The sequence below is a fragment of the Candoia aspera genome, chromosome 2, assembly GCF_035149785.1.
Source record: "Candoia aspera isolate rCanAsp1 chromosome 2, rCanAsp1.hap2, whole genome shotgun sequence".
Lineage (NCBI taxonomy): Eukaryota > Metazoa > Chordata > Lepidosauria > Squamata > Boidae > Candoia > Candoia aspera.
The window spans coordinates 102,492,612-102,516,548 of NC_086154.1; the positions used below are offsets into that span (position 1 = coordinate 102,492,612).

Below are 23,937 nucleotides of genomic sequence, written 5' to 3' on the forward strand. Positions count from 1 at the left end.
ATAAGAACAGCTCTGGGTTAACTTTTTGAGACTGAATTGTAATAAGATTGAAGAAAACAATCAGAGAATGAACTTGGATATATCAATAGTCACTGGTCATTAAGGAGCTGCACTCCTTCCTAGTCACTCCATTTAACAACATTCAGCTTTAGACATCAAGATCTACAAACCTGGTCTTCATCAAACTGGCAGTTGAATTAGGTGGTCCAGAAGATATAAAAATGGAAATACGTGAGATATAAAAGTTCTGGAGAAAAATGGAATTTTTTATTTTACAAGGACTTCAACAAGCATGGAGGTTGGTTGCACAAATCTCTCTCTTTCAATGAACACAAACAGCTGGGACAGCTGGGACAGCTGGGACTTCCAAAAGCCTAAAGAAGAGGACTTATCACAACTGCCACTTCCCAACATTTCCTCTTGCTATTACCAGCCTCTGTTAGCAAACAGCCATATTTTGGAGAAGAAAGAGTTAGCTGTGAACCATTTAGCTTATTAAGACCCTCTCTATTCTGAACTATACTTGTTGGATTACTTTGCATATCCTCTCCAACCCCACCCAGGGACTAGAATTTGTAGAAAGTTAGGTTGGATTTTTTATTTTATTCTGTTAATTTTTTATTGGGCAGTATTATATCTAGATTATTTTTATTATACATAGAATTAATGCTAATTTAGTTTTCATAAGCTAATATTTACTGGGATTTTGTCTGGATATACAACCCACTGTTGAAAAGTCAACACATTACTGAAATTTTACTCTTCTTCCGATACAGAATGTGGCCAATTCAAATCTGAAAGCCACTCGAAGGAAAAAAAATCCAGCATATTTCCATTTCTATTATTTCTACTTCTACTATTTCTATTTCTATCTACCTATAGAGTTTTGACACTCTCAGTCTGATCCTATGGGCAAAAGTCCAAATGACTTCTACAGTGCAGCAATATGTTGTTGTTGTTTACTCGTTTAGTCGCTTCCGACTCTTCGTGACTTCATGGACCAGCCCACGTCAGAGCTTCCTGTCGGTCGTCAACACCCCCAGCTCCCCCAGGGATGAGTCCGTCACCTCTAGAATATCATCCATCCACCTTGCCCTTGGTCGGCCCCTCTTCCTTTTGCCTTCCACTCTCCCCAGCATCAGCATCTTCTCCAGGGTGTCCTGTCTTCTCATTATGTGGCCAAAGTATTTCAGTTTTGCCTTTAATATCATTCCCTCAAGTGAGCAGTCTGGCTTTATTTCCTGGAGGATGGACTGGTTTGATCTTCTTGCAGTGCAAGGCACTCTCAGAATTTTCCTCCAACACCACAGTTCAAAAGCATCGATCTTCCTTAGCTCAGCCTTCCTTATGGTCCAGCTCTCACAGCCATATGTTACTACGGGGAACACCATTGCTTTAACTATGCGGGCCTTTGTTGTCAGTGTGATGTCTCTGCTCTTAACTATTTTATTGAGATTTGTCATTGCTCTTCTCCCAAGGATTAAGCGTCTTCTGATTTCCTGACTGCAATCAGCATCTGCAGTAATCTTTGCACCTAGGAATACAAAGTCTTTCACTGCTTCTACATTTTCTCCCTCTATTTGCCAGTTATCAATCAAGCTGGTTGCCATAATCTTGGTTTTTTTGAGGTTTAGCTGCAAGCCAGCTTTTGCACTTTCTTCTTTCACCTTCATCATAAGGCTCCTCAGTTCCTCTTCGCTTTCAGCCATCAAAGTGGTATCATCTGCATATCTGAGATTGTTAATGTTTCTTCCAGAGATTTTAACTCCAGCCTTGGATTCCTCAAGCCCAGCTTGTCGCATGATGTGTTCTGCATACAAGTTGAATAGGTAGGGTGAGAGTATACAGCCCTGCCGTACTCCTTTCCCAATCTTAAACCAGTCCGTTGTTCCGTGGTCTGTTCTTACTGTTGCTACTTGGTCGTTATACAGATTCTTCAGGAGGCATACAAGATGACTTGGTATCCCCATACCGCTAAGAACTTGCCACAATTTGTTATGGACCACACAGTCAAAGGCTTTAGAATAGTCAATAAAACAGAAATAGATGTTTTTCTGAAACTCCCTGGCTTTTTCCATTATCCAGCGGATATTGGCAATTTGGTCTCTAGTTCCTCTGCCTTTTCTAAACCCAGCTTGTACATCTGGCAATTCTCGCTCCATGAATTGCTGAAGTCTACCTTGCAGGATCTTGAGCATTACCTTACTGGCATGTGAATGAGTGCCACTGTTCGATAGTTTGAACATTCTTTAGTGTTTCCCTTTTTTGGTATGGGGATATAAGTTGATTTTTTCCAATCTGATGGCCATTCTTGTGTTTTCCAAATTTGCTGGCATATAGCATGCATTACCTTGACAGCATCATCTTGCAAGATTTTGAACAGTTCAGCTGGGATGCCGTCGTCTCCTGCTGCCTTGTTATTAGCAATGCTTCTTAAGGCCCACTCAACCTCACTCTTCAGGATGTCTGGCTCTAGCTCACTGACCACACCGTCAAAGCTATCCCCGATATTGTTATCCTTCCTATACAGGTCTTCTGTATATTCTTGCCACCTTTTCTTGATCTCTTCTTCTTCTGTTAGGTCCTTGCCATCTTTGTTTTTGATCATACCCATTTTTGCCTGGAATTTACCTCCAATGTTTCTAATTTTCTGGAAGAGGTCTCTTGTCCTTCCTATTCTATTGTCATCTTCCACTTCTGCGCATTGCTTGTTTAAAAATAATTCCTTATCTCTTCTGGCTAACCTCTGGAATTTTGCATTTAATTGGGCATATCTCCCCCTATCACTGTTGCCTTTTGCTTTCCTTCTTTCTTGGGCTACTTCTAGTGTCTCAGCAGACAGCCATTTTGCCTTCTTGGTTTTCTCTTTCTTTGGGATGTATTTTGTTGCCGCCTCCTGAACAATGCTGCCAACTTCTGTCCATAATTCTTCCGGGACCCTATCTACTAAGTCCAGTCCCTTAAATCGATTCCTCACCTCCACTGCATATTCCTTAGGAATATTAGTGAGCTCATATCTAGCTGATCTGTGGGTCTTCCGTAATCTCTTGAGTCTGATCCTAAATTGTGCAAGAAGAAGTTTGTGATCTGAACTACAGTCAGCTCCAGGCCTTGTTTTTACCGACTGTACAGATGTCCGCCACCTTTGGCTGCAAAGGATGTAATCAATCTGATTTCGGTGTTGTCCATCTGGTGAAGTCCATGTATAAAGCCGTCTCTTAGGTTGTTGGAAGAGAGTGTTTGTTATGCAGAGCGAATTGTCTTGGCAAAATTCTATCAGCCTATGTCCTGCTTCATTTTGTTCTCCCAGGCCATACTTACCTGTAATTCGAGGTGTCATTTGACTGCCCACCTTAGCATTCCAGTCTCCCGTGATGAAAATAACATCTCTTTTAGGCGTGTTGTCCAGTAGGTGCTGCAGATCCTCATAGAACTGCTCTACTTCAGCTTCTTCAGCATTTGTGGTTGGGGCGTATATTTGGATCACTGTGATGTTAGATGGCTTGCCCTGAATTCGAATTGAGATCATTCTGTCGTTTTTTGGGTTGTATCCAAGCACTGCTTTAGCCACTTTACTATTAATTATGAAGGCTACTCCATTTCTTCTGTGGTCCTCTTGTCCACAGTAGTAGATCTGGTGGTCATTTGATGTGAAGTGGCCCATTCCAGTCCATTTCAGTTCACTGACGCCCAGGATGTCTATCTTTAATCTTGACATCTCACCAATAACCACATCCAATTTGCCCTGGCTCATAGATCTTACATTCCAGGTTCCAATGGTGTGTTGATCCTTAGAACATCGGATTCGCCGTTCACCACCAGCACCGTCGGCTGCTAGCCGTCCTTTCGGCTTTGAGCTAGTTGCGTCATCATGTCTGGGGCTAGTTGAGCTCATCCTCTGTTCCTCCCCAGTAGCATTTTGACCATCTTCCGACCTGGGGGTCTTATCTTCCGATGGTATACCGACATATCTCTGGTTGTACTGATCCATTTAGTTTTCACGGCAAGAATACTGGGGTGGGTTGCCATTACCTTCCCCAGGGATCGCATTTAGTCTGACCTCTCTGTCATGACCTTCCCGTCTTGGGTGGCCCTTCACAGTTCAGCTCATGGCATCATTGAGGTGCTCAAGCTCCAGCACCACGACAGATGTGTTAGCCCTACAGAAGAATCTCCTGTTTCACTCAGTTACTGTAAGTCATAACAAAGTTTAAGTACAGTAATTCCATGTCTACTTAAGAAAATGGAGGAAAATACTGACTTTGATACCCATATCAGAAATTAATTTTAGTGAGTCTGCCAATTACTAGCCAGCCACATACTTTATGATCATGAGAATTTGCTGCATGTCTCTCAGAAAAACATACCGAAGTAGCTCCTGCTCACTTCCCTACCATGATGCGACTTTTTGGTATCAACTCTGAACTCTTAGGCAAGTACTCTATAAAACATTGCTCCAAGAAAGTGGGTATTGTGTGCAAGGAACAAAGTGCCTACTCAAATCTCTGAAACAAGCCACATTTATCTGCATACCAATAAAGGCCCAGATTTCTTTCCCTTAGAATGCCAATTATCAGAATGCCTTTCGGAATATTTGAAGGCAAAATATGAGTGCCAGTTTTGTGCAGATTGGCAAAAGGAGGAGAAGAATCAGTTTCAGGTACATGGTAAAAAAATCAGTACAAATTCATTATTTAGAGAGGATTCAATTAATCAAACCTCAACTTTTTTTCCTCTTTTGAATAGCTTATGCCCTAGGAGAATTCTGATTAATTATTATTTGCTTAAGCAACACTGAGATGGCTGAATTAGTTTTGGCATGTGGATGGCTTCTCATTTCTCTCTAGTAAGTTAAACTAAAGAGGCTTTGAAACTCTGTACTCTCCAATTTAATGAATAAAAGATATAATCAGAAGGGACATGAGAGACATAAAGGAGGGCTTCCATGCATGCATGCATGCATGCATAAATAAATAAATAAATAAATAAATAAATAAACAAACAAACAAACAAATAAAGTAGAGTTCTCAAGAGGGATCTAAGTGCAGCCCCATCTACTCCTGAATGGAATTAGCTACAGTGATGATGCCTTGACCAGATGACATGCAATGTAGTTACTAGGAACTGTTACTGGGTTCAAGAAGAGTTCCTTCCAGGCAAAGTCCACATGGCATTGCAGCCTTTACAGTACAGATGTGCAAAGATTTTGTGCCTGGTGGGCATACTTTTAAAAAAGAAGCAGACTGTATGAGCTACAGCAGGCATGATAGTGATTTGTTGACATTATTGGTGGGGAAGGACCAATCTTTGCATTTCAGGTTTGGGGGAAGTGAGTTTTTGAAAAAATGGAGTTAAAAAATAGTGGAGTTTAAAAAAAAACTCAAAAAATTGATGCAAGAAGCTGCCTGGGGGTGTCATGTGGGTGGGTTCTAGCAGTGGTGAATCCGTCTTTGAGTGAGGGAGTTGTTTCTCTGACCCTTAAGTCCGACCTTCCTCAAGAAACCATCACTGATTAATGACTGGGTGGCTCTGGCAGACTGAGTGGCTCTGGGCTTTGGGGCCCTCTGGTTTAGGGACTATGCCATCTTTGGTACTGGATGGGGCTGCACTGCCCCAAACAGACCCGGTGCACAACTTGGGGGTCCTCCTGGACTCACAATTCCTGCTTGAAGAGCAGGTAGCAGTCACGGCTAGGAGGACTTTTGCACAGCTTCATGTTGTGTGCCAGTTCTCCTGGACTGAGAAGCTCTGCTCATGGTCACTCAAGGCCTGGTCACCTCCTGGGTGGACTACTGTAATGCGCTGTACATGGGGCTGCCCTTCAAGAGTATCTGGAAGCTTCAGCTGGTGCAAAAATGCAGTGACGTGGGCAGTTGCCACGGCACATGTTACACCTCTGCTTCGTGAGCTGCATTGGTTGCCAGTCTGCTTCCAGGTCCAACTCAAGTGCTGCTTTTGACCTTTAAAGCTCTTCATGGCATGGGGCCATTTGAGGGACAGCCTTTACCTGATTACACCTGCCTGTCCCCATCAGGTTTGGCAGAAGAGGTATGCTGGGGGTCCCTTCTGCAAAAGTTTCATCTGGCGGGACCTGGAGACTGGCCTTTTCTGCTGTGGCACCTGCCCTGTGGAGCATCATCCCCTCAAAGGTGAGATTGGCCCCATCTTTGATATCTTTCTGGAAGGCCCTCAAAGCATGGCTGTGTCAGCAGGCTTGGCGATCTCATGGAAATTGTGATCTAATGAGATGGCTGCATTGTTTTTAACATCAATCTTTCTCTACTGTCTTGCTATTAATAATATTGTTGATGTTTTTTTTAACTGTACTTGTTTTAATATTTTGATTTTATTTTTGTTTTTATAGTGCACCACCTAGAGTAACTTTTCTGTGAGATGAGTGACAATATAAATATGATAAATAAATAAATAAATAAATATGGAAGAGATTATCTTACCTCTTGTTTCTGTAAAAAAAATGCAATATTTTGGTTGGTTGCTACTGAACTAAACTTTCATCCAAATTATTAATTTATATATGCAATCACTTGCTAGATCTTTAGTTCAGCTTTCCTCCAGTAGTGGCGTATACAGGTAGTCCTTGCTTAATGACCACAATTGGGACCAGAATTTCAGTTGCTAAGTGAAGCAGTCATTAAGCAAATCCAACCAGATTGTATGACCTTTTTTGTGGCAGCTGTTAAGTGAATAACTTTGGGCATTAAGTGAACCACATGATTGTTAAGCAAATCACATCGTTCCCCATTGATTTTGCTTGCCAGAAGCTGGCCAGGAAGATCAAAAATGGGGATCATGTGACCACATGATGCTGCAATGATCATAAGTGCAAACTGGTTGCCAAGTGCCCAAATCATGATCATGTGACTGCGGGGAAGCTGTGACGGTCGCAAGTGTGAGGACCAGTCGTAAGTTGTTTTTTCCAGCACCACTGTATACCTGAACATTCACTAAGCAAATGGTTGTTAAGTGAGGACTACCTGTATAGTCTTACAGCCTCATGTGGCGCAGAGTGGTAGGGGGCAGTATTGCAACTGAAACTCTCCCCATGACCCAAGTCCGATCCCAGCGGAAGCTGGATTCTCTGTCGGGTAGCCGTCTCAGGTCGATTCAGCCTTCCATCCTTCCGAGGTTGGTAAAATGAGCACCCAGCTTGCTGGGGAAAGTGATGACTGGGGAAGGCAATGGCAAACCACCCCGCTATAGTCTGCCAAGAAAACGTCGCAAAAGCGGTGTCCCCCCAAAGGGTCAGACATGACTCGGTGCTTTCACTGGGGACCTTTCACCTTTTCACCTGTATAGTATTCCGTCCTCTCATGTTATCTTCGCAGGGATAAATAGCTGCTATTTTTGGGAAGAGAGATCTATAGAAAAATTATGAGATTCCATAAGGAAATGAATGTGGTCCACTTTTTTCACCACAACATGAATTAACAATTTTATGATTTGCTTTATGGACACAGATAGGAGTTTTCACCTGGCAGTAATCTGGAAAGAGGGGAACTCCGAATAAATATCATAAATGGGGTGAAGTTAAAGCCACTTTGTTTACTTCAAGAACATCTCCAAAATTTGCTTAAACACAATCAGAAAAGAAACACAAATCCAGAAGAATAAACCCATATTAAAAAAGGCATGGCGTAGGAAGTCCAGATTTTCTGGTTGTTTAACATATGGCCTTGGAAAACACAGTAGTATGGCAAACGACGCCTCGACCAGCTCTTCTTTTCTTTCAAGGCTTTAAGCTAAATTGACCTTGAACAGGGAAGGCAAGGCAACTCTACGCTTTCCATCTTTCCCACTAAATCCCCACATATGATGTTGCACTTCTAGTTCTGCCCCTTGCGTTGGCTTTTGAGTGACCATCCTTGAGATGGCTGCCAAGGATATCACGAACACGGAACACGACCCCTTTGTCGCTTCTGGCACCTCACGTGGCTTTTCGGTCCCAGAGAGAGTCAAAAAGCTACATCCTCGCGGAGTAATCCTTTGCTCCCCCCAAATAGGCTCTGCGTGCTTGCTGTGAGTGTTCCTTGCTGGGGGATAAAGATAGAGCCGCTGCCCCTTTAAATAGTTCAGGGTGATCTCTCTCAGGCCACCGTGACATATCTGGGCGTTGGAACGGGGGCTGAATAAACTGAGTAAGCACGAGATCTGCGCTTGCAGTAAAGGGATTGCAAACAGTTGGGGCTTGTCCCATTCGCAGATACGCACCGGAGTGGCTTGAGACGGCTTTGGTTCTGCTAGGCGGGACTCTGCTCCTGGAGTTTAAACCGCCGGGTTTTCTTGCTTTAGGAAATACTGCTGCAAAGAAAGCGCACTGTTTTCGGCCTTGGTAAGTCCACCACATGACGACGATAAGCGTTTTTATTATAATAATAGTATTTATTATTATCATCGTCCAGGTCCAGCGTAAACTTTTCTAGCTTTACCTCTTAGGAAGGCTAATGGGTCAAAGTCCTTTGGGAACATCTCACGATCAGGAAATCTCAGTTCTGCTTTTTAATCGAGATTAGCCCCCCAGCGGTCTACCGCTTCGTTTATTTGGGACTGAGGGGCACAGAAGCTTGCTGGACGATTATCAGTGGGTACCAACCCCGTTCGAAAGTCGTCCTCCAAGAAGAAAGAAAGGCTTTGCTCGATTAGATAGTCGCGCGCTGGCAACTTTGCGAAGAGATTTTGCGCGTGAGGCGCCGTGCTCGGAGACCTCCTGGTTCTGGGCCATGGGAAGCCAAAGCTGGGAGGGGGATAGAGTGGCTTGAAAGCCGCGGGGATGGAAGGCATCACCCACGACAGGAACCGAGGGCGATCACTGTGGGGCGAGGGAGGCAATCTTGAAATTTCCCTCTGGGGTTACTAACGGAGTGCTGTGCCGCTCTTGGCAGTGAGTGTGCGTGCAAGCGAGCGTGTGAGGCAGACGCACTACAGGCTACCAACACTGCTGGGAAACGGGGAGTTACGTGAGTTCTCTGCGATCCCTGGCGCCACTCAGCGCTCCGAGATACGCCCCACCAAGCTCAGAGCAGCGTCTTTGCGCATCCTTCGGGAGACTCTCGTAGCACCCTCTGGATTTGTCCCCGCAGCGAGGATCATTAAAAGCAAAGGATGGGGGCCCTGTCGGGATCGCTGCCCTCTTGTCTTGGGCCTGGGGAGTGTCCCTTTCTGGAGACAAGGTGGGAAAGGAAAGGGATTGAAGTGAGGAATATCCGCCCTGGAAAGGTGGCACCTTGTCCTGATGAGGCGCGATCTATACTTGGCTTGCCTCTTTTCCACGCTTTTTGTTGGAGGCGCAAGAGTAGACAGGTTCCGCGGGAAGGTCGTTCCCCTGCGCTCGGTTATTGGCGCCGCAAGCACCAGAGAGCCGCTGTATTAAAGAAGGGCCCGGCCATCCCACCCCTTCTTTTCGCCGGGAAAGTATTTATAGATGGGGCACGGCCAGCCTGCCGGTTTGCCTGCCCCTCGGCGTCGGCGTGCTACGCATACACAGCCCGCTTGGCGCCCTGCCGCGATTGGGGCGTTGTTCCTCCTGAAGGGCGAAACGTTTCAGTTCCCGCCTCTCTGTCTTCTGCGAGAAAAACACGCGGGCAGCCGCTTTCTCGGGCTTCACTTTTGGGGCCCTTCCTTTTTTACGGTGGCAGGGAGCGACCGGCGGAGCGACCCCGGCAGCAATTAAAACAAATTTCAGCCGAGTAAGTAGGCAGCTTCATTTCCAACTCATTCTAATGGCGGGACGGGGAATTGTCACCCAAACTCGCTTCGGGGTGTTTGCTACAAATCACCCTCCTCGCCCCGAAGACTCCCGGCACTTTTACTGTACGGATATCGCAAATCCACGACCCGCCTGCTATTATTATTCCTCCTGCCCTGCAGCCTAAGCGGGCATAAGTGAAGCTTTCGTTGGGAGGGGCAGGGGCGGGAGAGACCCTCTTTAGCCGACCGAACCTCGGCAGACAACTTTGGTTCACGCTCGGAATTCTCAGATCCGCAAAGTTTAGTTTCGTAGCTGAAAGCTAGCCGCTCTAAATCACGCTGGCCTTGATATAATTAGAAACGGGTTGAAACATTTTAGCACGTAGATCTCTCCACCCCTCACTCCCATTTCTCGCTGCCTGGAATCCAGTTCCTCCCTGCAGTCCCTTGGTAGACTTTGAAGTGTGTGGTGTGCGTGTTTATGGTGTGGCGGTAGTGGTTTCCCTTTTTCCTAGTTTGTAATAAATAAATGAAGAGGTTTTTCCCACCTCCTCTAGATTAATTTCATCAAGTTCCCAAGCCCCCTATTTGCTTGCTGTGTTACAAAGACCCACTTAATTGTTGCCTTGGAACTTGCAGGACATGCTTCTCCTCCATTCTTCATTGCATCTATCCTGTACAATACTACAAGCATCAAAATCTGTTTGTCCCCCCACCTGCCCCCCAGATAATTGTCCATTTAATGTTATGATCTTTAGCAATGGTGAGGATTGCTGTGGGCTGGAGGGATTGGTGGTTTATTAGTCTGCAGATGCTGATGATTTCAAAGGAGAACGGTGGCTTTGTGGCATAACGGTTTACATTCCCTGCCCCCTAAACCAGCTCAGCCAGTGGAGGTCTAGACCAAGCACGGCACTGTTTTCCTACTTTATTTTAGACTTTTCTCCCTTTGAAACAATCTAAGTGCACCCTCAGAAAAGAGATTTTGTCTGCTGTCTCTTTCCAGAGGAGAGGAGAGCTCCTGTAGGCTGAATGGAAACTCTGAGGAATGCTATGGCATTTAAAGTCAGTACACCAGACTTCACGTAACTTTTCCAAAACTGGAGGAGGGGAAAGGGAATCAAATTCTGGGAAGGAAGATTATTCAAGATGTATATTTTATGGATTGCTTGGTAGGGAATGTTGCACTCTTTTTCGTGCAATTTCTGCAAGTCCTAGTTACCTCTGTGGTTGCAGTGGAAGTGCCCAAACTCCCCAGGTCTGGATAATTTCAAATCTCGCCCTTTACTTCTCTGAGAAATCACATTCACTGAGTTGCTTCAGACATACAAAATCACTGCTGTTTGTTTTATACTTACTGCTTTCATCTCCCAGTTGGAAACTGTCCCACTTTAATGCATATTCTTAGTTTCATTCTGCATAAAACAAAAACACATTTGGTGAATTTCTTTAGTGATCATAAAGTGAGCCTTAAAACATCTCTCTGTTCTGTCTCAGAGGCACCCTCTGCTGTTCATTTCTTAAATTCAGGTTTGCCTAATCTCATCCATGAGTAAACATTTTTCTCTCTGCTTAAAGGTATTTTTTCCCCTTTCAGATCTTCTGAACACTTTTGCCAAAATGCTCCTTTTGTTGTTGGGAATCATTGTGCTCCATATTTCGGTGCTTGTTCTTCTCTTCGTTTCTACAATTGTCAGTGTAAGTAAACTATGCCTGTTTTTATTGATTGCACCCAATGCTCCAGGACAATTAACCCACTGCTTCTTTATGAAATATATCAACTCCATCTATTTTAGCGTACCTATCTATTCTTTTGAAATTTAATGTGAAATTGTAGCCCAAACTGTTCTCAAAAATAGTCATTCTCATAACTTCTGCTATACTAGCCAATGTAGTTATATGTGCCAGAGAATATATTGGCCGTTGGGGGTATCTGTTAGCTAAAATAAAATATAAACCAACATTTTAAGCATAAAAGCTTATTAAATGTGAATCAGTTTCTACACTAGACTGGTTCAGGAAAAATTTCCTCCTACTAAGTAACCACAGAAAAGTTTCCAGGCTATTGAAAGTGGCCATGAGCCAATTTTTTTTATTTTTTTAGGGACAGGAACTAGTGGCCTTCCAAATGCTGCCGAATGACAATTTCCAGCAGCTCCAGCCTCCATGGCTGATGAGAAGCATGCTGTGGTGGTTGTTCAGCAACATCTGGAAGAATACAGATTTTCTAGTCCTGGCACTGCACATGTGCCAGTACTCAAAGATAGCCAATTGTATGAGCTGCCATGTGTTTTATTGGTATTCTGCTCCAGAACCGTTCTCAGTGCCCCACCATTGGGAAACAAAGGTTGAAGGGGATAAGATTTCCCCTGTGAAATATGGCAAAGATTTTAAAAGAGTGGGGCATTTTGCTTTGTTTTTGCTCTTCTTTTGAAGGCACTTTGTAATGCAGTCAAAGGAATCAAGCCACAAAGAAAGGTCTTTCTCCTCTCAGCCAATATAAAGAGACACGTGTATTTCTACACTCCCTGTTGGAAAGAAGCCTTCCTCATGCATGGACCTTCAAGGGATCTCTGACTGCTTTCGTTCCTTAAATGATCTTGATTGATTGGCTTAACTTCCTTAGCATGGAAGTTTACATTTAGCTCCACCCCCTTCAGAACTGTTCCATCTCTGATAAACCACTCATTCTTTTTCAGCAATGGCTCGTTGGGAATGGGCACAGGGCCGACCTTTGGCTGAACTGCACCATGCCTATGTATCAGTTTCGTTGCATAACATCATCCACAAATGGTGAGAATTCTGGTGGGGGTGACCTTCTCTTTAAATACACGTATTTTCTCTCTTTTTTACTCCAGTAATACCTCTGAAATGGCGTGATCAGCTAATCCTGGAAACAGTTTAGGCAGAATTTTATGATGTACCCCACTTCTTTCACTGCCAGCTATATGCTGTTTGAGTGTGTGCCCTATTTTCCCAACTTCTTGCCAGATCTTTAGGCAATCCTGCCTCATTAACACTATGCAGGCACTTAGCTCCATTCCTCAATGAATATATAATTCGCTTTCTTTCTTCCCATTTTGCAGTAACTTGGGTGGCAGACTTCTAATAAGAAAAGGGGTGCTCCTCATGTGGTTGACTCTGTCCTGCTTCCTTAATCTACCCACAAAATTGGATATTTCCTTAACCTTTGGAATATGCAACAGCGCAACAAATAGTAACATCTGTATGAACCCGGCCAATGTATTACCTTACTTGGTGCTAAACCATGGTTTTTAATCTACAAGCAAATAATTTTAGACAGGGATTGCAATAGGCAGTGGTGTTTTACAGATGAATAAATGGTAATATGTCAGGGTCACTGAGGCTGCAATCCTATGCTTGCTTATTTAAAAGATAAACCCCACTGCTGAAAATGGGACTTTTAAATAAATATGTGTAAGATGTACTGTAGAATTTTGTAATGATGATGAAACTGGACCTGTATTAAGGAAAATCATGAAATATATGAGTTGAGTTTTCTTCCAGATTTGTTTGTCTTTGACTGTTTGACTCTTTGTTAAGGTCCCTGCATGTGGTTTGTTCACATCTGTTGCTGCAGGTTCTGGATTCTTGGACTCATTTCCCTCTTTCCTTTGTCATCAGCCTCATAGGTCCTTGTTAGCTGCCTTTTCTTATTCTGAAAACTTACCTTCCGTGTACCTAGGGAGTCCTTTGATTCTGTTTTATTGTTTGGGTGGTCCCATTTTGCTTCCCAGTCAAGAGCATGGCTTATTTTTCCTAAGACCCTGTCATGAGCTTTCTAAGGGTGTTTGAAAGGACATTGTGGACCACTGAATTATATGGACATTTGGTTTAGTCCAGCAAAGTATTCTTGAGTGTTGTAACTCACAACCATGTGGTGTCGGATAAAAGCATTCTCACATTTTCCTCCAGAGATAGCACCTTAAATCTAGAGGAGGAAGGGTTATTTTGGTAACAGCTTTTCTCATGAAAAGAAGTAACACTTACTCCAGTCTGAATCCTTTTTCAATTTGCTTTCTACAGATAATTCACTGGCGATAGGTGCTTATTCTCCCAACAGCTATATACTCTACCCAGCTTCAGTTTTTGTATTTCTTGACCACTATACCAATGAATTTTTGGCTGCAACTGGCAAAAATATTCCAGTATTTCCCAGTTAGAAGATCTCTTCCCATTTCCTCTTAGGTGCATCGAATTCTTTGTTGCACATTTGTTGTGATGCTGAGTTGTGCAAATCTCTTATCTGAATTGTTGCTTTGGGTAGGTGCTTTTGGTTTTTCATTTTATCCAGAGTAGTTGCAGCAGAAGTCACCATTGGTGGGAGGGAGGACTTGGGAGAACACTTAACTTTTGCGATGTTCTGTTTTTCTAATTAGAAAAACTGTCTTCTCAATTATACAGTCTCTTGGGGAAAGGAAATAAATACTTGTAGTTTCCCCCCCCTAGGATGAATAGAAGTGTTTGATGACAAAGAGGAAAAGTGCCTCCCCTCCCATTACAAACACCAAGTGTAGATTGACATTTCTTGCAACTGCTTTCTTTTCTTTTTTTAATAGTCCCTCTGGGAAAATATTCAAGGAGGTGAATTGTAAGTAGTTTGATCTATGATAGTTTGTTCTTGGTTCAGAATAAATATTGAATTGCAACATTGTACTGGAACGAAACTGTAATGTCTCCATCCTTTGAAGATGCTTTCATTTACATACATTTGAAAGCACTGAGCCTATGACAGTTTTTGGAAATGAATTGTTTTGAATGTATCCAATGCTAATTATTTCTGCTGTTCCTAAAACTCCAAGTCATGCAACAGGAATACTGGAAACTGCTACAACTTCGGTTACTTTCAGTACAGTGTGGCAGAAGCTGGGAACATTGTGCCCATTTGATAAGTTCTGCCCTAGACAATTTGAGCAATTGTGAGGGATCTTGTGATTTTAGGTCTGAATTGTGAGAGTGGAAATGTGGACTTCATTTTGAGGTCACTAGCCTGAAATCCCTTAATCTGTCATCACAATAGACATCACAAACAAAAAGTTAATCTTGAGTATCAAAAATAGCTGGGCTACTTGAAAGAGATTAAAAAAAATTGTAGACAGATAGTGGTGGTCCATCTTTTTGCTCCTCTGTCAGTTTCCCCCAGTCTGTTGCCCACTTACTGAATTGGTCTACAATTGTGAAATAAATCCAGGAAAGGATTCCAAATAGCATTTGTAGCTTGGTCATGGAGCCCCACATGTAGGAGAATTCAGACAAGCTCTCAGGGGATAAAATACTTTAGAATTATAGTAATGCTGAGGAGATAGCTATGCATCATCTTGCAACCAAGTGATGTTCCCATTTCATAGCCTTCCCCAGCTTGCTGTATTGGACTTCAGTTTGATAGTGCTCCAACAATATGGACATGGATCTTGCTGGCTGCAGATTCTGAGAATAGCTGTTCCGATGCATCTGTAGGGTAGAGCACTGGAGAAAGCTGCTGTGCAAGATGGTAGTTCAGGATCTGACAACAATACAGTGAGCCAAACTGTCAGTCGGTGTAGTTTATTTGTTTATTTATAGACCACATTTTTATACCCTGCTGAATTGTGCACAGGCTCTCATTGACTCACAATATAAAAGAAAAATGACAGCAACAATGAAAATGTTATAAAATGAAACCAACAGTCAAAATATACAGACCTATACTCCATGAGGCATCTGCATCAGCCCCCAAATTCCCTCCAAAACCTCAATTTTAAGAAGTTTCTGGAAGGTGACAAGAGTTGGGGTCAACTCTGTGTTAAAAGCTGCTGGATTGAAGCTTATACATGTGTAAGAGAATCAGCATTTTTTAATGCCCACATAAATAGATACCTATTATCAAGGACTACATCTCTCTCTAAATCCCGAGTTCTATAGCCAGTGAATGTCAGCACGGGTATGTGGAGTTGGTGGGCTACTTTGCACTGTCTTTTTTTTTTAATTGCAAACCCACAAAGGTATAACGTATATCTTGTTAGGCCGTGTAGTGCCCTGGACTCAGTGGTTCAGAACAGGCAGATGTATAAACTCATCAGTCTGCAACTCAGTCAGCCAGCCAGCTTTAGTAAGTTGTAGGCAGCTGGCAAGTGTGTGCTTCCACATATTCCAAACTGCTTTTTCCATACTCAGTCCCTTGTCTGGTAATGTTGGGGTGTTCTGTGTTGTTCCCAGTGCAATTGCAGTGCTTGTTGTAACTCTGCTGAAAGCAGCAGTGATCCATTGCTCCTCTCTTGAGTGAATGGAAAGGATGCTCTGTTGGCCCCTAGTGGTTTGGGATGAGTACTCAGGTACCTGGATACATCTCTGTAACAATGTAGTGGCTTTATATGCTAAAACTGAAAGTTTGCAACCACCGTTTGGTGACATTTGTTTGGGTCCAGCTAAATATGTGCAGGGCTATGCAAACCATTTTGAAGTCACTGATGTAGTGGCTACGCTTTAATTTCAGATAAAAGCTATTTATCTTAAGTGAGCCCTCCAACTTGGGCGGGGGGGCTGTTGTTTTCACAGCTGGGAAAGATGGAGGAATGTTTTGCTCTTAGCAATGGAAGCTTATACTGGGAAGTTCCAAATTTTGCAAACGTACGTGTCATACCCCAAAGGACAACCACCAGGAAATACTTGAATTTTTATTTTGGATAAGTATATTCCTTACTTCTGGGGATGGAATGGATTGAGACAAGAAGGAGCTGTATGCTAGACCATGTTCTGGAACCTCCTTCTTTTGGCTCAAAACCTGTGCCTCCTCCCAGCACACTCCCTGCCAAACCTTATATATCAAGAATGGGAAACTTGTGGCCTTCCATATGTTGCTGAACTCAATTCTCAGCATCCTTCACTATTGGTTTGGGGCTTCTGGGAGCTGTGGTTCAGCAACATCTTTTCTACATCTGGGCAAACGCATATCAAGACAATCTATCCAGACCTCCTTTGTTATAGGTAGCCTTATCCTTATTCTGAATGCAAATTATGTTCTGTGTTCCTGCTGAATACAAATGATGTTCTCAGATATTCCTAGCTGAAGATGGCTGTTTCTTCCACAGATCTGCAAAGAAAGATTTTATGCACTGTAAATGGATGTCACGATTAATCCTTTAGATGTCCTTGATTACAGAAGTTTTCTTGCAGCTTTTGAAGAGAAGATGCCAAATGGAAGTAGCCTTGAAGCTCAGTTTTGGAAGTTTGAAATTTCTTTGGGTTTCTTTCTGTTAGCCTTCATGCAGTAGTCCAGGTCACTCAGATTTTTGCTGAAAAATGTAGGAGCATGTCTTTGGTTGTCTTATCTGCTTGAAATGCTAATTTTTAATTTTATTTGCTGCTATTCTTAGACAGATCAGATCTTTTAAAGCCATTGTCTGTGTTTACTGTGGCAGAAAGGTGATAAAATACTTTTAAAAAAATTAACCCTTGTAATTTCATCCTGCTGAATTGGGTGCCATGTGCTATTCATTAGCTCTGTAAATATCAATACCACCTGAGTAATACCACTGCAAGGGACAGGAAATGTATCAGAATATTTTCCCCAACTGCATCTTACTTTAATTGGCAAGCCTTGCTCTGGAGCTTAGTAGAATGATGGATGGATGGATGGCCTTGGAGTCAATGTTGACTCCTCATGACTTCCTGGACTAGGCCCTGCTGTTTTCTTGGCAAGGTTTTTCAGAAGTGGTTTGCCATTGTCTGCTTCCCAGGGCTGAGAGAAAGTGACTGGCCCAAGGTAACGCAAGTGGCTTTGTGCCTAAGGCAGGACTAGAACTCACGGTCTCCTGGTATCTAACCTGGTGCCTTAACCACTCCACCAAACTAGTTCTAGAATGATTAATACATTTGCAGATATATGCCTACTTGAATTAACTACTATCCATGCAATCATGTCAGCCTTATGAGGTGGACCAGACAGGAAATGTGACCAGATAAGCTAATTCTACTTTATTGTAAAGCTGCATTGACAGAATCTTGCAAGTCTGAAAGTACATTTCTCCTGCTGTCTCCTGTACAGCCCGAAAAGCTAGGGAGAGTACCTTCTGAGCCTCTTGCCCCGCCCACTGTCCAGCTGCAGGCTATGCTGTCTCTTATCTGACCGTTCCCTAGGCAGCATCTCTTCACCCCATCTCCCAAGGTTGTTCTCACACACCATTACAATAATCAAGCAATAGAGTCTAAGATTGATGCCTAATTTACATTTACTTAACATAATTTGCCAATTTTCCCCTTACATCAATTATGCTGCCTTCTATTTAGTACATGTGCAATGTTTGATTGTGGCCATCCCTCTTAGGAATTGTGGCTCTCAAAGGTGGTCAAGTAGCTTAAGGTAGCAATATCTGTATTTAAAATTCTGTAAAGTGGGGGGAAAAAAAGTCCCCAGTGAAAGTTCTCCAGAGCAGTGTATGTAAAGGTGAAAGGTCCCCAGTGCAAACGCCGAGTCATGTCTGACCCTTTGGGGGGACGCCGCTTTTCGCGATGTTTTCTTGGCAGACTATAGTGGGGTGGTTTGCCACTGCCTTCCCCAGTCATCTTCCCCAGCAAGCTGGGTGCTCATTTTACCAACCTCAGAAGGATGGAAGACTGAGTCGACCTGAGCTGTCTACCTGAGAATCCAGCTTCCACCGGGATCGAACTCGGGTCATGGGGAGAGTTTCGGTTGCAACACTGCCGCCTATCACTCTGCACCACACGAGACTCTGTGTATGTAATATAAACCCTAAATCTCATTCAAATAGATATTCATATTATACTACATGTTCGTGTCATGAGTAAGGATGGCGAGCAGGGGGCTCCCATCCAGACTGTTAAGCACCTGCGTAGCACTGAGGAATTAGGTAGCCATTCAAAGAGACACAGATCGGGACCGCCTTAACCTTTGGGGTTTATATGGCTGGGTTTTTCCCACGCTTCTTCAGTTTGTTAGGATTCCTGTTATGTACAAGCAATAAAACATTAGAGACCAGTTCCTTGTCTCAGTGTGTTTCCTGGCAGTTAGGACAGTTCGATTTTTTAAAAAAAGATAGAATCTCCTTCAAGTTATGATCAGGACTTCTTAGACACATCCATACCGCTTTTAGGCAGCAGTAGATAAATGGTTTGCCTTTTACTTCTTCTGAGATGTCCAGTTTAAAGCTCTCATGTTCTCTTGAGGTCTCCCATCCAGGGACCAGCCAGGACTATGAAGCCCAGATGAGGTCTGCTAGATGTTGCCAGCTGCCGAAATATTTTGTTCAATAACCAGTAGCAAAGTTGTGTGTTTCGTGAACAATCAGGCACTTCAGCAGTGGACTTTTTATTTTTACATCAGTAAAGAACACATAACTTTTGCATTCAGAATCTATTTTTTTTTCTTTACAATTTTGTCTAGCAGTATCAAGATAAGTACTGAAATCCTTTTCAAATCCCTGATTGCTGAGGGAAAGAGTTTCTGGTGGTTGATAGTCTGAAAATTGCACAAAAAGGAGACTTTAATCGTCTTGTCTGGAGCATGTTTGTTTGATTTTAGTACATTCTTAACACTGAAGTTCATTCTTCGGTTAAGTGATCAGTATGTAATAATTGTAAGTTCAAATGTTGTACTCATCATAGTGTTAGCTTGCCTTGCCCGGCATTCTTCATCAAGACTTATCTAAGGAATTTAGGATTATGTCCCACTTGTATATCAAAGGATTACCGGTCAGATTCTCTGTTGAAGCATCACCACTGAAAGGGGTGGCATAAAGCCAGAGGATTCCTGGAATGACGAGCTCATGGTCAAGGCCAGATACCATTTTTCAGATGACATATTTGAATCTCAAATCTGTCCCTCTGTTCCCCCCCCCCCCACACACACACACTTTCCTCACCGTTGTATCCTTGATATACAACAGGGCTTGTTTTTCATTAAATAAAACAAAGTTCTGAGCTTTGAAATTGTGAAGTATTATTTCTATTTTTTTTATTGCTTTTGTGCCTCTAATAGGAGCCACATACGCAGAAATTGAGAAGGTGAGGGTTTTCCTAGTACAGAGATCATTGGCAGAGGCCACTCTTTAAGACACAACGTATTTCTTTGTTTACCTGTTTGTAAATCACATTTATAGGCTGCTCCACTCCTAGAGAGTCTGGGCAGTGTACAGTTAAAAAAAGCATCTTGACTTGTAGAGTAGGATTTCTAATGAATGCCATTCATGTTCTTTACATAGCAGTCTATATTCACATTGCTTGTTCTTGGCTCAGTCTGTTCTCTGGAGTGCCCCGCTAGTATGTAGAGTAGCCATTCATTTTTCCTTACTCATCAGAAGCCTCTGCTTTTCACCCAGGGTAGCGCTGGTGGGGTTACTGAATCTTTCTCTGTGTGGCATCTTCTGTGGAATTGCTACTTGTTGCATGGTCATTGCTGGAAGAGTTCTGGCACACGTGTGGCGAATTTCTGCCCTGGCTGCCCCCTTTTTCTCTGCACAGCTGGAGTTTTGTACTTCTCAGGGAAGAATTTTTTGGGGGGAGAGTAGCGCTTTGGTCCAGATGTTCATGCAGAAGGATCAATGCAGCAAAAGCTGTTCACCTAAAGCACAAGTAAATTAAGCAGCTTGCTGTTTCAGTTGAGATGATGGTCATTGGCATAGGCAATGTTAAAGGATGGTGAGACACCTTCATGAAGGATGAATTCATCAGTGGCTGCTAGATGGTTTGTTTTGTTTTGTTTTGTTTTATTTTTTATTTTTTAAATTTTTATTTTTTTAAAAAAATATGTTTTTTTTATTTTATTTTATTTTATTTTATTTTATTTTATTTTATTTTATTTTATTTTATTTTATTTTATTTTATTTTATTTTATTTTATTTTATTTTATTTTATTTTATTTTATTTTATTTTATTTTATTTTATTTTATTTTATTTTATTTTATTCTTAAGGCCGCCCATCTCAACAAGTGACTCTGGGTGGTGAACAAAATTAAAAATGAAATAAAAACAATTACAGTAATACAAAAATTAAAATACATAGCAGCCGAGAATAAATCATATACCATAATCACGAACATAACCAAGATACGGGTTCTTGAACACCCTCGGAGTCCCAGGCCTGGGCACAGAGCCAGGTCTTTAAGGTCTTATGAAAAGCCAGCAGGGTCAGGGCCATCCTGATCTCCAGAGGGAGAGTGCTCCATAGGATGGGTGTTATGGCAGAAAAAGCAAGTTTTCTAGGTCCCACCAACTGGCATTCCTTAGCTGATGGGACCCGAAGCATGCCCTTCCTGCCTGACCAGATGAGAAAGATAGAAGCAACTGGGAAGAGACGGTCCCTCAAGTAGACTATTCCAAAGCCATGAAGAGCTTTAAAGGTGACAACCAGCACCTTGAATTGCACCTGGAAACACACTGGTAACCAATGCAGCTAGTAGTGGTCACCCAATTTTTTTTTTTTTAAATCCATTCAATCGTGTTTGATTCTCAGAGACTGCCTGGACAAGTACCTGCAGCATTCTTGGCAAGGTTTTTCAGAAGTGGTTTGCCATTGTCTCCTTCCTAGAGCTGAGAGAGAGTGACTGGCCCAAGGTCACCCAGCTGGCTTTGTGCCTAAGGTGGGACTAGAACTCTGTCTCCGGGTATCTAGCCTGGTGCCTTAACCACTACACCAAACTGGGTAACCAAATAACTGGCGCCATTTACTAGCCATGCTGCCGCATTCTGCACCAGTTGAAGCTTCCAAATGCTCGTCAGTGGCAGCCCTACGTAGAGCGCATTGCAGTAATCCAGACAAGAGATCACGAGGACATGCTGGATATTTGCGGCTGCCTAGGGCCAAGGCGGGTACACTTAAGTTTGATTCAGCAAGGGTGGATTTGGTTTATCACCATGTTCCTCTTGCACCTAGCTATGGCACGGTCATCCCCTGGCGGTCTTTCTTTTTGCATTATAGCCATGATACTGCTTTCATCTTATCTGCTGGGTGTGACTGAGAGAGGCTTTGGTTTTTCTTAGCTGTATTAGTGTTAAGTAGTGTTTTCCCTCTTATTCCACCACTGTCCAAGGGCAGCCTAAGGCTTTACCAAATCTTCAGTCTTAGTCACCCATTGCTTTGGAGGGAATTGGGTGATTGACAGTATAGAAACAGAAGCAAGAGAGGCAGGATTGGGATCAGCTGTGTGGGCATCAAATTACAGGCAGATGAAAATTTCTGGTGAGGGGTGGTAGCGCTGGGAGGTAGCACTTGAACTTGGTAAAAGAGAAAGGCTCTTTGTTCTACTGAACTTTCCAAAGGAACAACATTCAACAGTTCTTACATTGCATAAATTAGTTGTCTTATTTCCTATTTTAATTATAAATTTATGGCATTTATTCTATAAAATAAAGCTCCATAGGTGTTTTCAACAGATAAATATAATCTGCATAATTACAACAGAGAGGCAAGTTTGTTTTTTTTAATCAAGTGATGTTCATAAAGTGCTGTCATTACAAGTTTTTAATGAGTTCTCTGGATCCACGTATTCTCCATGCATTATTTTGATGGTAGTGGCTTTCTGGTGTTAATTTTTTTTCTTTTAAGAGCTGGAATAATGTGGCTTTTAAATTATTTTTACCTGCTTTTATTTGGATACTTACAATTTGCTTTTGTTTTACCAAGAGTTGCTTTGAAAGTGTAATCCACCCTAAAAGGCAGTTTCAAAACATTTTAAATAAAGTTGGCAGCCTCCCAAAACAAAAACTGAGCAAAGAGTTTTTGCCATTCTGAGAGGTACATGCCACAAAAAGCTTCAGCTTGCTTAAATGCAGTACTGTACGTCAGGACCAAAAATAAAACAAAAAATAATAAAGTAAAACAAAATAAAAATTGCCAGGCTTATAAAATAGTGAGGTGAGAATTTTTAGCCTGATTTGCAATTATTTTATCATTGATTTTTTGTTTGTTTGCATGTTTTGTATGGCATCTTCATAAATGTGTGTAACAAATAAATACAGAATTATAATCCTTTAAAAAAGATTGTTGCGACTACAGCAGTGTTTCTCAACCTTGGCAACTTTAAGCTGTCTGGACTTCAACTCCTGCTGGCTGGGGAATTCTGGGAGTTGAAGTCCAGACAGCTTAAAGTTGCCAGAGTTGAGAAACACTGGACTACAGACTTTAGTGAGCTATTTTGAAATTCCTTGTAGAATTGCCAGAGAAGCATTTGAGAAAGATGTAGGAATGCCAAGCTTCTCCTCAAGACACCCTACCCTTCTCCTTGGAATATTTGCCCTTTCTTGGGAGATAGCCTTGCTGAACCTAATGTTCTCACATACTCATACGGATAAGGGAGGATGGGAGCTGTAGGCCCAGATGTTAGCAGGCACCTCACCTGGGAAGGCTGTTAGCAGGGAAGTGATTAAGCAAGTGAACCATGTAGATGTGTGGCAACAGTATCTCTCCTATTAAACTTTGCAAGCTGAGGTTGTTTGCACTGGCAAACATATAGCAAAGTTGCCAAGGAAAAGGATCAGACTACATCCTTTGCCCTTCTTTTTTCTCCCCCTCTCGTGAAAAACCTGGCTTTGTACTTCCCAGCAAGTAGTGTCTTCAACATGGAAGACAATTTAGAATATGAAATCAGCCTGAGAGCCTGGTAGTGCGTGGAGGTAAATGGAACAAGAAGATAGCATTTCTATTCCATTGCATAAGTATTGAGAAAACCACCCTATTTTTTTTTTTTTTTTGGTTGTTTGTAACTCACAACACTGAAAAAACAAGCAAGCAAAAGCCCTCATGCTGAAAAGGTGGGTCTAAACAGGCAGCTTCCACACCATTTACATTGCTCAGCTTCAGCTCTAGTGCACCTTTGTGGAACTAGGCTACTTTCCACAAGTAGAATGGCAAGGTATGCTAATTTACGGAGAATGCAATCTTTTTAAGTTTGGCACCTGTATCATTTATTTCATTAACATACAATGTGAGAAAGCAATTGCCCCTTTAGATTCAGGCAGCTGTTGCACTACCTAGAGCTGCAATATCTGCAACCAAGTGCTTCTTGTAATTGGTGATCTATTTCTCATACTGCTAGGTGGGTATTTTGGTCTATTTCTCCATACCAAACTGCTTCAACTCAATAACATTTTAGATCTTTCTGCGTGACGTGCTTGGTTCAGGTCCTGCCTCCCCATTCCAGTGGGGTTTAAGTCAACATTGGCATAACCATTCTAAAGTACTGAATTTGTTCCTAGTCATTCATTCAGAGGCAAAGATGT

The 23,937-nt window shown here is 42.5% G+C and overlaps 1 protein-coding gene across 1 annotated transcript in view; it reads left to right on the forward strand.

Moving 5' to 3' along the window:
- Positions 1 to 8,103: 8,103 nt before the first annotated feature.
- The window catches only part of PMP22 (peripheral myelin protein 22), a 30,047-nt gene continuing 14,213 nt past the window's right edge, over positions 8,104 to 23,937 (forward strand). The window contains exons 1-3 of the mRNA XM_063292627.1: positions 8,104 to 8,350; positions 11,303 to 11,403; positions 12,405 to 12,498. Coding sequence (XP_063148697.1) covers positions 11,326 to 11,403; positions 12,405 to 12,498 — 172 coding nt within the window. The 5' untranslated portion in view covers positions 8,104 to 8,350; positions 11,303 to 11,325. The remainder of the gene's footprint in view (positions 8,351 to 11,302; positions 11,404 to 12,404; positions 12,499 to 23,937) is intronic.